Source organism: Lampetra planeri, chromosome 12, assembly GCF_965212315.1.
Source record: "Lampetra planeri chromosome 12, kcLamPlan1.2.h2, whole genome shotgun sequence".
Classification (NCBI taxonomy): domain Eukaryota; kingdom Metazoa; phylum Chordata; class Hyperoartia; order Petromyzontiformes; family Petromyzontidae; genus Lampetra; species Lampetra planeri.
This window is the reverse complement of record NC_136118.1, coordinates 932,115-944,443: the sequence shown is the minus strand read 5'-3', so window position 1 is coordinate 944,443 and position 12,329 is coordinate 932,115. Positions and strand designations below refer to the sequence as shown.

General features: G+C 53.3%; 1 protein-coding gene across 1 annotated transcript in view; it reads left to right on the top strand.

Moving 5' to 3' along the window:
* Positions 1-12,329, top strand: part of LOC144721478 (putative ATP-dependent RNA helicase DDX56) — a 35,203-nt gene that overhangs the window by 21,405 nt on the left and 1,469 nt on the right. The window contains exons 11-13 of the mRNA XM_078599113.1: positions 10,289-10,378; positions 10,833-10,938; positions 11,909-12,003. Coding sequence (XP_078455239.1) covers positions 10,289-10,378; positions 10,833-10,938; positions 11,909-12,003 — 291 coding nt within the window. The remainder of the gene's footprint in view (positions 1-10,288; positions 10,379-10,832; positions 10,939-11,908; positions 12,004-12,329) is intronic.

Below are 12,329 nucleotides of genomic sequence, written 5' to 3'. Positions count from 1 at the left end.
GTGTGTGTGTGTGGAGTGGTAGTGTAGCAGTCGTGTTGTGTGTGTGTGGAGTGGTAGTGTAGCAGTCGTGTTGTGTGTGTGTGGAGTGGTAGTGTAAGCAGTCGTGGTGTGTGTGTGTGGAGTGGTAGTGTAGCAGTCGTGTGTGTGTGTGGAGTGGTAGTGTAGCAGTCGTGTGTGTGTGTGTGGAGTGGTAGTGTAACAGTCGTGTGTGTGTGTGTGGAGTGGTAGTGTAGCAGTCGTGTGTGTGTGTGAGTGGTAGTGTAGCAGTCGTGTGTGTGTGTGTGTGGAGTGGTAGTGTAACAGTCGTGGTGTGTGTGTGTGTGGAGTGGTAGTGTAGCAGTCGTGTGTGTGTGTGGAGTGGTAGTGTAGCAGTCGGTGTGTGTGTGGAGTGGTAGTGTAGCAGTCGTGTGTGTGTGTGTGGAGTGGTAGTGTAACAGTCGTGTGTGTGTGTGTGGAGTGGTAGTGTAGCAGTCGTGTGTGTGTGTGTGTGGAGTGGTAGTGTAGCAGTCGTGTGTGTGTGTGTGGAGTGGTAGTGTAACAGTCGTGTGTGTGTGGAGTGGTAGTGTAGCAGTCGTGTGTGTGGAGTGGTAGTGTAGCAGTCGGTGTGTGTGTGTGTGGAGTGGTAGTGTAGCAGTCGTGTGTGTGTGTGTGGAGTGGTAGTGTAGCAGTCGTGTTGTGTGTGTGGAGTGGTAGTGTAGCAGTCGTGTGTGTGTGGAGTGGTAGTGTAGCAGTCGTGTGTGTGTGGAGTGGTAGTGTAGCAGTCGTGTGTGTGTGTGTGGAGTGGTAGTGTAGCAGTCGTGTGTGTGTGTGTGGAGTGGTAGTGTAGCAGTCGTGTGTGTGTGTGGAGTGGTAGTGTAGCAGTCGTGTTGTGTGTGTGTGGAGTGGTAGTGTAGCAGTCGTGTTGTGTGTGTGTGGAGTGGTAGTGTAACAGTCGTGTGTGTGTGTGGAGTGGTAGTGTAGCAGTCGTGTGTGTGTGTGAGTGGTAGTGTAGCAGTCGTGTTGTGTGTGTGTGTGGAGTGGTAGTGTAACAGTCGTGTGTGTGTGTGTGGAGTGGTAGTGTAGCAGTCGTGTGTGTGTGGAGTGGTAGTGTAGCAGTCGTGTGGTGTGTAGTGTGTGGAGTGGTAGTGTAGCAGTCGTGGTGTGTGTGTGTGTGGAGTGGTAGTGTAGCAGTCGTGTGTGTGTGTGAGTGTAGTGTAGCAGTCGTGTGTGTGTGTGTGGAGTGGTAGTGTAGCAGTAGTGTGTGTGTGGAGTGGTAGTGTAGCAGTCGTGGTGTGTGTGTGTGTGGAGTGGTAGTGTAGCAGTCGTGTTGTGTGTGTGTGTGGAGTGGTAGTGTAGCAGTCGTGTGTGTGTGTGGAGTGGTAGTGTATCAGTCGTGTGTGGTGTGTGTGGAGTGGTAGTGTAACAGTCGTGGTGTGTGTGTGTGTGGAGTGGTAGTGTAGCAGTCGTGTTGTGTGTGTGTGGGAGTGGTAGTGTAGCAGTCGTGTTGTGTGTGTGTGTGGAGTGGTAGTGTAGCAGTCGTGTGTGTGTGTGTGTGGAGTGGTAGTGTAGCAGTCGTGTTGTGTGTGTGTGGAGTGGTAGTGTAGCAGTCGTGTTGTGTGTGTGTGGAGTGGTAGTGTAAGCAGTCGTGTGTGTGTGTGTGGAGTGGTAGTGTAACAGTCGTGTGTGTGTGTGGAGTGGTAGTGTAGCAGTCGTGTTGTGTGTGTGTGTGGAGTGGTAGTGTAGCAGTCGTGTGTGTGTGTGTGTGGAGTGGTAGTGTAGCAGTCGTGGTGTGTGTGTGTGGAGTGGTAGTGTAGCAGTCGTGTGTGTGTGTGTGTGGAGTGGTAGTGTAGCAGTCGTGTGTGTGTGTGTGTGGAGTGGTAGTGTAACAGTCGTGTGTGTGTGTGTGGAGTGGTAGTGTAGCAGTCGTGTTGTGTGTGTGTGGAGTGGTAGTGTAGCAGTCGTGTGTGTGTGTGTGGAGTGGTAGTGTAGCAGTCGTGTGTGTGTGTGTGGAGTGGTAGTGTAGCAGTCGTGTTGTGTGTGTGTGTGGAGTGGTAGTGTAGCAGTCGTGTGTGTGTGTGTGTGGAGTGGTAGTGTAACAGTCGTGTGTGTGTGTGGAGTGGTAGTGTAGCAGTCGTGGTGTGTGTGTGTGTGGAGTGGTAGTGTAGCAGTCGTGTGTGTGTGTGTGTGGAGTGGTAGTGTAGCAGTCGTGGTGTGTGTGTGTGTGGAGTGGTAGTGTAGCAGTCGTGTTGTGTGTGTGGAGTGGTAGTGTAACAGTCGTGTGTGTGTGTGTGTGGAGTGGTAGTGTAGCAGTCGTGTGTGTGTGTGTGGAGTGGTAGTGTAACAGTCGTGTGTGTGTGTGGAGTGGTAGTGTAGCAGTCGTGTGTGTGTGTGTGTGGAGTGGTAGTGTAGCAGTCGTGTGTGTGTGTGTGTGGAGTGGTAGTGTAGCAGTCGTGTGTGTGTGTGTGTGGAGTGGTAGTGTAGCAGTCGTGTTGTGTGTGTGTGGAGTGGTAGTGTAGCAGTCGTGTGTGTGTGTGTGTGAGTGGTAGTGTAGCAGTCGTGTGTGTGTGTGTGGAGTGGTAGTGTAGCAGTCGTGTTGTGTGTGTGTGTGGAGTGGTAGTGTAACAGTCGTGTGTGTGTGTGTGTGGAGTGGTAGTGTAGCAGTCGTGTTGTGTGTGTGTGGAGTGTAGTGTAGCAGTCGTGGTGTGTGTGTGTGGAGTGGTAGTGTAGCAGTCGTGTTGTGTGTGTGTGTGGAGTGGTAGTGTAGCAGTCGTGTGTGTGTGTGTGTGGAGTGGTAGTGTACAGTCGTGTGTGTGTGTGTGGAGTGGTAGTGTAGCAGTCGTGTTGTGTGTGTGTGGAGTGGTAGTGTAGCAGTCGTGTGTGTGTGTGTGGAGTGGTAGTGTAGCAGTCGTGTGTGTTGTGTGGAGTGTAGTGTAGCAGTCGTGTTGTGTGTGTGTGGAGTGGTAGTGTAACAGTCGTGTGTGTGTGTGTGGAGTGGTAGTGTAGCAGTCGTGTTGTGTGTGTGTGGAGTGGTAGTGTAGCAGTCGTGTGTGTGTGTGGAGTGGTAGTGTAGCAGTCGTGGTGTGTGTGTGTGGAGTGGTAGTGTAGCAGTCGTGTTGTGTGTGTGTGTGGAGTGGTAGTGTAGCAGTCGTGTGTGTGTGTGTGTGGAGTGGTAGTGTAGCAGTCGTGTGTGTGTGTGTGTGGAGTGGTAGTGTAGCAGTCGTGTTGTGTGTGTGTGGAGTGGTAGTGTAGCAGTCGTGTTGTGTGTGTGTGGAGTGGTAGTGTAGCAGTCGTGTGTTGTGTGTGTGTGGAGTGGTAGTGTAGCAGTCGTGTTGTGTGTGTGTGGAGTGGTAGTGTAACAGTCGTGGTGTGTGTGTGTGGAGTGGTAGTGTAGCAGTCGTGTGTGTGCTGTGTGGAGTGGTAGTGTAGCAGTCGTGTTGTGTGTGTGTGGAGTGGTAGTGTAACAGTCGTGTGTGTGTGTGTGGAGTGGTAGTGTAGCAGTCGTGTGTGTGTGTGTGTGGAGTGGTAGTGTAGCAGTCGTGTTGTGTGTGTGTGTGGAGTGGTAGTGTAACAGTCGTGTTGTGTGTGTGTGGAGTGGTAGTGTAGCAGTCGTGTGTGTGTGTGTGTGGAGTGGTAGTGTAGCAGTCGTGTTGTGTGTGTGTGGAGTGGTAGTGTAGCAGTCGTGTGTGTGTGTGTGTGGAGTGGTAGTGTAACAGTCGTGTGTGTGTGTGTGTGGAGTGGTAGTGTAGCAGTCGTGTGTGTGTGTGTGGAGTGGTAGTGTAGCAGTCGTGTGTGTGTGGAGTGGTAGTGTAGCAGTCGTGTGTGTGTGTGTGTCGAGTGGTAGTGTAGCAGTCGTGTGTGTGTGGAGTGGTAGTGTAGCAGTCGTGTGTGTGTGTGTGTGGAGTGGTAGTGTAGCAGTCGTGTGTGTGTGTGTGTGTCGAGTGGTAGTGTAGCAGTCGTGTGTGTGTGAGTGGTAGTGTAGCAGTCGTGTGTGTGTGTGTGTCGAGTGGTAGTGTAGCAGTCGTGTGTGTGTGTGTGTGTCGAGTGGTAGTGTAGCAGTCGTGTGTGTGTGTGTGTGGAGTGGTAGTGTAGCAGTCGTGTTGTGTGTGTGTGGAGTGGTAGTGTAACAGTCGTGTGTGTGTGTGTGTGGAGTGGTAGTGTAGCAGTCGTGTGTGTGTGTGTGGAGTGGTAGTGTAACAGTCGTGGTGTGTGTGTGTGGAGTGGTAGTGTAGCAGTCGTGTGTGTGTGTGTGTGGAGTGGTAGTGTAGCAGTCGTGTTGTGTGTGTGTGGAGTGGTAGTGTAGCAGTCGTGGTGTGTGTGTGTGGAGTGGTAGTGTAGCAGTCGTGTGTGTGTGTGTGGAGTGGTAGTGTAGCAGTCGTGTGTGTGTGTGTGTGGAGTGGTAGTGTAGCAGTCGTGTTGTGTGTGTGTGGAGTGGTAGTGTAACAGTCGTGGTGTGTGTGTGTGGAGTGGTAGTGTAGCAGTCGTGTGTGTCTGTGTGTGAGTGGTAGTGTAGCAGTCGTGTTGTGTGTGTGTGGAGTGGTAGTGTAGCAGTCGTGGTGTGTGTGTGTGGAGTGGTAGTGTAGCAGTCGTGTGTGTGTGTGTGGAGTGGTAGTGTAGCAGTCGTGTTGTGTGTGTGTGGAGTGGTAGTGTAACAGTCGTGGTGTGTGTGTGTGGAGTGGTAGTGTAGCAGTCGTGTGTGTGTGTGTGGAGTGTGGTAGTGTAGCAGTCGTGTTGTGTGTGTGTGGAGTGGTAGTGTAACAGTCGTGTGTGTGTGTGTGGAGTGGTAGTGTAGCAGTCGTGTTGTGTGTGTGTGTGGAGTGGTAGTGTAGCAGTCGTGTTGTGTGTGTGTGTGGAGTGGTAGTGTAGCAGTCGTGTTGTGTGTGTGTGTGGAGTGGTAGTGTAGCAGTCGTGTGTGTGTGTGTGTGGAGTGGTAGTGTAGCAGTCGTGGTGTGTGGAGTGGTAGTGTAGCAGTCGTGTTGTGTGTGTGGAGTGGTAGTGTAACAGTCGTGTGTGTGTGTGTGTGGAGTGGTAGTGTAGCAGTCGTGGTGTGTGGAGTGGTAGTGTACAGTCGTGTTGTGTGTGTGGAGTGGTAGTGTAACAGTCGTGTTGTGTGTGTGTCGAGTGGTAGTGTAGCAGTCGTGTGTGTGTGGAGTGGTAGTGTAGCAGTCGTGTGTGTGTGTGTGGAGTGGTAGTGTAGCAGTCGTGTGTGTGTGTGTGTGGAGTGGTAGTGTAGCAGTCGTGTGTGTGTGTGTGGAGTGGTAGTGTAGCAGTCGTGTGTGTGTGTGGAGTGGTAGTGTAGCAGTCGTGTGTGTGTGTGTGGAGTGGTAGTGTAGCAGTCGTGTGTGTGTGTGTGGAGTGGTAGTGTAGCAGTCGTGGTGTGTGTGTGTGTGGAGTGGTAGTGTAGCAGTCGTGTGTGTGTGTGGAGTGGTAGTGTAACAGTCGTGTGTGTGTGTGTGTGTGGAGTGGTAGTGTAGCAGTCGTGTGTGTGTGGAGTGGTAGTGTAACAGTCGTGGTGTGTGTGTGTGTGGAGTGGTAGTGTAACAGTCGTGTGTGTGTGTGTGTGGAGTGGTAGTGTAACAGTCGTGTGTGTGTGTGTGGAGTGGTAGTGTAGCAGTCGTGTGTGTGTGTGGAGTGGTAGTGTAACAGTCGTGTTGTGTGTGTGTGTGTGAGTGGTAGTGTAGCAGTCGTGTTGTGTGTGTGTGTGGAGTGGTAGTGTAACAGTCGTGTGTGTGTGTGTGTGGAGTGGTAGTGTAGCAGTCGTGTGTGTGTGGAGTGGTAGTGTAACAGTCGTGTTGTGTGTGTGTGTGGAGTGGTAGTGTAGCAGTCGTGTGTGTGTGTGTGTGGAGTGGTAGTGTAGCAGTCGTGTTGTGTGTGTGTGGAGTGGTAGTGTAGCAGTCGTGTGTGTGTGTGTGGAGTGGTAGTGTAGCAGTCGTGTTGTGTGTGTGTGGAGTGGTAGTGTAGCAGTCGTGTGTGTGTGGAGTGGTAGTGTAACAGTCGTGTTGTGTGTGTGTGTGTGGAGTGGTAGTGTAACAGTCGTGGTGTGTGTGTGTGTGGAGTGGTAGTGTAACAGTCGTGTTGTGTGTGTGTGGAGTGGTAGTGTAGCAGTCGTGTGTGTGTGGAGTGGTAGTGTAACAGTCGTGTTGTGTGTGTGTGTGTGGAGTGGTAGTGTAACAGTCGTGGTGTGTGTGTGTGTGGAGTGGTAGTGTAACAGTCGTGGTGTGTGTGTGTGGAGTGGTAGTGTAGCAGTCGTGTGTGTGTGTGTGTGGAGTGGTAGTGTAACAGTCGTGTGTGTGTGGAGTGGTAGTGTAACAGTCGTGTTGTGTGTGTGGAGTGGTAGTGTAGCAGTCGTGTTGTGTGTGTGTGTGGAGTGGTAGTGTAACAGTCGTGTGTGTGTGTGTGTGTGGAGTGGTAGTGTAACAGTCGTGTGTGTGTGTGTGTGTGTGGAGTGGTAGTGTAACAGTCGTGTTGTGTGTGTGTGTGTGGAGTGGTAGTGTAACAGTCGTGTCGTGTGTGTGTGTGGAGTGGTAGTGTAACAGTCGTGTGTGTGTGTGTGTGTGGAGTGGTAGTGTAACAGTCGTGTGTGTGTGTGTGTGGAGTGGTAGTGTAGCAGTCGTGTTGTGTGTGTGTGTGTAGTGGTAGTGTAACAGTCGTGTGTGTGTGTGTGTAGAGTGGTAGTGTAGCAGTCGTGTTGTGTGTGTGTGTGTGGAGTGGTAGTGTAACAGTCGTGTGTGTGTGTGTGTGTGGAGTGGTAGTGTAACAGTCGTGGTGTGTGTGTGTGTGTGTGGAGTGGTAGTGTAACAGTCGTGTTGTGTGTGTGTGTGTGGAGTGGTAGTGTAACAGTCGTGGTGTGTGTGTGGAGTGGTAGTGTAACAGTCGTGTGTGTGTGTGTGTGGAGTGGTAGTGTAACAGTCGTGTGTGTGTGTGTGGAGTGGTAGTGTAACAGTCGTGGTGTGTGTGTGGAGTGGTAGTGTAACAGTCGTGTGTGTGTGTGTAGAGTGGTAGTGTAGCAGTCGTGTGTGTGTGTGTGGAGTGGTAGTGTAACAGTCGTGTGTGTGTGTGTGTGGAGTGGTAGTGTAACAGTCGTGTGTGTGTGTGGAGTGGTAGTGTAACAGTCGTGTGTGTGTGTGTGTGTGGAGTGGTAGTGTAACAGTCGTGTGCGTGTGTGTGTGTGTGGAGTGTTAGTGTAACAGTCGTGTGCGTGTGTGTGTGTGTATGTCGAGTGGTAGTGTAACAGTCGTGTGTGTGTGTGTGTGTGGAGTGGTAGTGTAACAGTCGTGTGCGTGTGTGTGTGTGTGTGGAGTGGTAGTGTAACAGTCGTGTGTGTGTGGAGTGGTAGTGTAGCAGTCGTGTGTGTGTGTGTGGAATGGTAGTGTAACAGTCGTGTGTGTGTGTGTGTGGAGTGGTAGTGTAGCAGTCGTGTTGTGTGTGTGTGTGGAGTGGTAGTGTAACAGTCGTGGTGTGTGTGTGTGTGGAGTGGTAGTGTAGCAGTCGTGTGTGTGTGTGTGTGGAGTGGTAGTGTAACAGTCGTGTGTGTGTGTGTGGAGTGGTAGTGTAGCAGTCGTGTGTGTGTGTGTGTGTGGAGTGGTAGTGTAGCAGTCGTGTTGTGTGTGTGTGTGGAGTGGTAGTGTAACAGTCGTGTGCGTGTGTGTGTGTGTATGTCGAGTGGTAGTGTAACAGTCGTGTGTGTGTGTGTGTGGAGTGGTAGTGTAACAGTCGTGTGCGTGTGTGTGTGTGTGTGGAGTGGTAGTGTAACAGTCGTGTGTGTGTGTGTGGAGTGGTAGTGTAGCAGTCGTGTGTGTGTGTGTGGAATGGTAGTGTAACAGTCGTGTGTGTGTGTGTGTGGAGTGGTAGTGTAGCAGTCGTGTTGTGTGTGTGTGTGGAGTGGTAGTGTAACAGTCGTGGTGTGTGTGTGTGTGGAGTGGTAGTGTAGCAGTCGTGTGTGTGTGTGTGTGGAGTGGTAGTGTAACAGTCGTGTGTGTGTGTGTGGAGTGGTAGTGTAACAGTCGTGTGTGTGTGTGTGTGTGGAGTGGTAGTGTAGCAGTCGTGTTGTGTGTGTGTGTGGAGTGGTAGTGTAGCAGTCGTGTGTGTGTGTGTGTGGAGTGGTAGTGTAACAGTCGTGTGTGTGTGTGGAGTGGTAGTGTAGCAGTCGTGTTGTGTGTGTGTGTGGAGTGGTAGTGTAGCAGTCGTGTGTGTGTGTGTGTGGAGTGGTAGTGTAACAGTCGTGTGTGTGTGTGGAGTGGTAGTGTAGCAGTCGTGTGTGTGTGTGTGTGGAGTGGTAGTGTAGCAGTCGTGTTGTGTGTGTGTGTGGAGTGGTAGTGTAACAGTCGTGTTGTGTGTGTGTGGAGTGGTAGTGTAACAGTCGTGTGTGTGTGTGGAGTGGTAGTGTAACAGTCGTGTGTGTGTGTGTGTCGAGTGGTAGTGTATCAGTCGTGTGTGTGTGTGGAGTGGTAGTGTAACAGTTGTGTTGTGTGTGTGTGTGTGGAGTGGTAGTGTAACAGTCGTGTGTGTGTGTGTGGAATGGTAGTGTAACAGTCGTGTGTGTGTGTGGAGTGGTAGTGTAACAGTCGTGGTGTGTGTGTGTGTGGAGTGGTAGTGTAACAGTCGTGGTGTGTGTGTGTGTGGAGTGGTAGTGTAACAGTCGTGTGTGTGTGTGTGTGGAGTGGTAGTGTAACAGTCGTGGTGTGTGTGTGTGTGGAGTGGTAGTGTAACAGTCGTGTGTGTGTGTGTGTGGAGTGGTAGTGTAACAGTCGTGGTGTGTGTGTGTGTGTGGAGTGGTAGTGTAACAGTCGTGTGTGTGTGTGTGTGGAGTGGTAGTGTAGCAGTCGTGTGTGTGTGGAGTGGTAGTGTAACAGTCGTGGTGTGTGTGTGTGTGTGGTAGTGTAGCAGTCGTGTTGTGTGTGTGTGTGTGGAGTGGTAGTGTAACAGTCGTGTGTGTGTGTGTGTGGAGTGGTAGTGTAGCAGTCGTGTGTGTGTGTGTGTGGAGTGGTAGTGTAACAGTCGTGGTGTGTGTGTGTGTGTGGAGTGGTAGTGTAGCAGTCGTGTGTGTGTGTGTGTGGAGTGGTAGTGTAGCAGTCGTGGTGTGTGTGTGTGTGGAGTGGTAGTGTAACAGTCGTGTGTGTGTGTGTGTGGAGTGGTAGTGTAACAGTCGTGGTGTGTGTGTGTGTGTGTGGTAGTGTAGCAGTCGTGTTGTGTGTGTGTGTGTGGAGTGGTAGTGTAACAGTCGTGTGTGTGTGTGTGGAGTGGTAGTGTAACAGTCGTGGTGTGTGTGTGTGTGTGGAGTGGTAGTGTAGCAGTCGTGTGTGTGTGTGTGTGTGGAGTGGTAGTGTAGCAGTCGTGGTGTGTGTGTGTGTGGAGTGGTAGTGTAACAGTCGTGGTGTGTGTGTGTGTGGAGTGGTAGTGTAACAGTCGTGTGTGTGTGTGTGGAGTGGTAGTGTAACAGTCGTGGTGTGTGTGTGTGTGGAGTGGTAGTGTAACAGTCGTGGTGTGTGTGTGTGTGGAGTGGTAGTGTAACAGTCGTGGTGTGTGTGTGTGTGGAGTGGTAGTGTAACAGTCGTGTGTGTGTGTGTGTGGAGTGGTAGTGTAACAGTCGTGTGTGTGTGTGTGGAGTGGTAGTGTAGCAGTCGTGTGTGTGTGTGTGTGTGGAGTGGTAGTGTAACAGTCGTGGTGTGTGTGGAGTGGTAGTGTAACAGTCGTGTGTGTGTGTGTGGAGTGGTAGTGTAACAGTCGTGGTGTGTGTGTGGAGTGGTAGTGTAACAGTCGTGTTGTGTGTGTGTGTGGAGTGGTAGTGTAACAGTCGTGTTGTGTGTGTGTGTGGAGTGGTAGTGTAACAGTCGTGTTGTGTGTGTGTGGAGTGGTAGTGTAGCAGTCGTGGTGTGTGTGTGTAGTGGTAGTGTAATAGTCGGCGCGCTGTGCTACGAACCCGGCGACCCGAGTTCGATTACCGCTCACGGCCAACACCAGTGACAATTATATTATCTGAACTGGTCATGGGCTTCCCAAGGTCGACTCAACGTCAAACAAGTACCTGGTGCGACGTGTAAACATCGCACCTAGGCAGCCAAAGGCGGCCGGGCGTGATGCTGGCTACTAACCCCCTCGTGTGCCACGCCGGCCTTCGTAGGTGCTCCCTATAACAGCACTTGCTCCAACAGGCTGTTAAGGCTATATGGGGGGGGGGTCTTTGTGTGCGCATGTAAAGGGCCGTGCATGGTGCTGGCCACCCACCCCTTTCGTGTGCCGTGCTGGCCTTCATAGGGGCTCGCTGACACCTATGACAGCACAGTCTGTTGAAGGGGGATCTTTGTCTTTGCAGGACGCCATGCACTCCGTCACTAAGCAGGCCATCAAGGAGGCGCGTCTCAAGGAGATCAAGCAGGAGTTGCTCAACTCCGACAAGCTCAAGGTGCCGCCCGCGATTCCATCACTCGTGCCGACACAAGCTCCGGCGTGTCGCCCGCTCGGGGTGGAGGGGAAGCCCCTGGGGGCTTAGCGCCAGGCTCGGGGTGTCTGTACACCTGGCGGCCTCGTCCAAGACCTCGTGATAGAGCAGAGAAATTGGAGTTTAGTGATTTAGTGAAGGCTTGGAGGTTGTGTGGAGGCCTAAGGATTTAGTCGCGGAGGCCTTGGCCTATGAGCACGAATGCAACGTGTGTACATGTCACGCGTGTCAGCGCGTACATTGTGTGTACGCGTCGTGCGTGCGCGTACATGAGCGTCACGCATGTGCTTAAGTGAGCGTGATCTCACGCGTGTGTGCATGTGAGTGTTAATCGTGCGCTTACGGGCGCGCTAAGCGTTTGCGTACGTGAGCATCACACGTGTGTGTGTGTGTGCTCACGCACGCCTCCTGTGTCCAGACGTACTTTGAGGACAACCCGCGCGACCTGCAGCTGCTGCGGCATGACCGGGCGCTGCACCCGGCCGTCGTGAAGCCGCACATGAGGAACGTCCCCGACTACCTCAGTGAGTTCCCCCCGCCGGGCGCAGGCGGCGACCATCGAGGAGCGCGCAGGCGGTGCAACCGCGCCTGCCCTCCCCGCCCCCCCACCCCGGCGCTGTCCGCACGGCGCCCCCGGGGAGCGGGGAGCGCGCGGTGGCCCGGGCCCACGGGGGGCGCTGTCGCCCGAGCCTCTGTCGTCGATCGCGAGCGCTCGGCGGGTCGGCAGTTTGGCCAATGGCCGTACTGCAGGGATCGGATTCGCTGGACGCGTGCTCGTTTGCATCGTCTCGTTGGTATTGTTTCTTGCTCCTCCCCGCTCACCCCGTGCGGTTTTACTCGCTGATTTCGCAGCATTATGAACATGGAGGAGCGCGCAGGCGGTGCAACCGCGCCCGGCCTCCCCTTCGTGACTGCAGGAATTCATATTCTTTGGGTCTTTCGGTAAAGTCACGTAGCTAGGTTCAAAGGAAATAGCAAAATAACAACAAACTACAACGTTTCAACACAAGCGGTCCTGATGACGACCGCTTGTGTTACGATCGAAACGTCGTAGTTTTTTGTTATTTTCTTTGAACCAATCTACGTGACTTTACCGAAATACCCAAAGAATATCGTTCGCATTCCTCTATTTAGCACGGTTGGCTACGCACGGTGTGACATTATTTCAATGTTCATACATACATGTACTGCTCAGCAGGGATTGGTGCTAATCTTCCACTGGTGGAAATTCCACATTATTATGGTAGAGGCAAGTTTGTCTATAGTGCTGCTACCTCTTTGTGATCTCTGGTACTTAACCAACACGAGAAGGCTCATGGGCTAAAGTTGACCCTAGCCAGGATTTGACCTCGCGACCTTCCGATCGCGAGAGCCGCTTGCTTCGACCACCGGGTGGCAGCACGTGGCCTCGCGTCTCCGCGGTCGTGGAACCGCGTGGATTTGCACTCCCCCAAAACGCTTTCTCCCCTCGCCTCTGCCCCTCCCGCTCCCCAGTCCCTCCCACGCTGAAGCAGATTGCGCGACCCACGCGGGGAAGCAGGAAGCGGTACACGCCCGGCCCGAGCACGACCACCACCAGAAGACCCAAGGTGAGCGCGCACGCGTGCGGCGACAACGTGGCTACCGAGCATCGGGCGTCCACGCGCCGGAGGGAGTACTACGAAGAGGGGGGGCGGGGGAGGTGGGGGCGACGAAGGCAGAGGTGGCCCAGGGCGGTGGCCGACGGCCGGGACTCGGGAGGGGTAGCGGCCACGGCGGTTTGCGCGGTCGGGCGTCCGTGACCCCGTCACTCGAGCCGCATGAGCGGAACGCGCCATTGGCACCTGGAGCCGTGATGAGGGAGGGGAACGGCGATAACATGAGTGGGGGAGCGGGCATTGGGGGGGGGGGGGGGGGGTGGTGGAGTGCGGTGGGG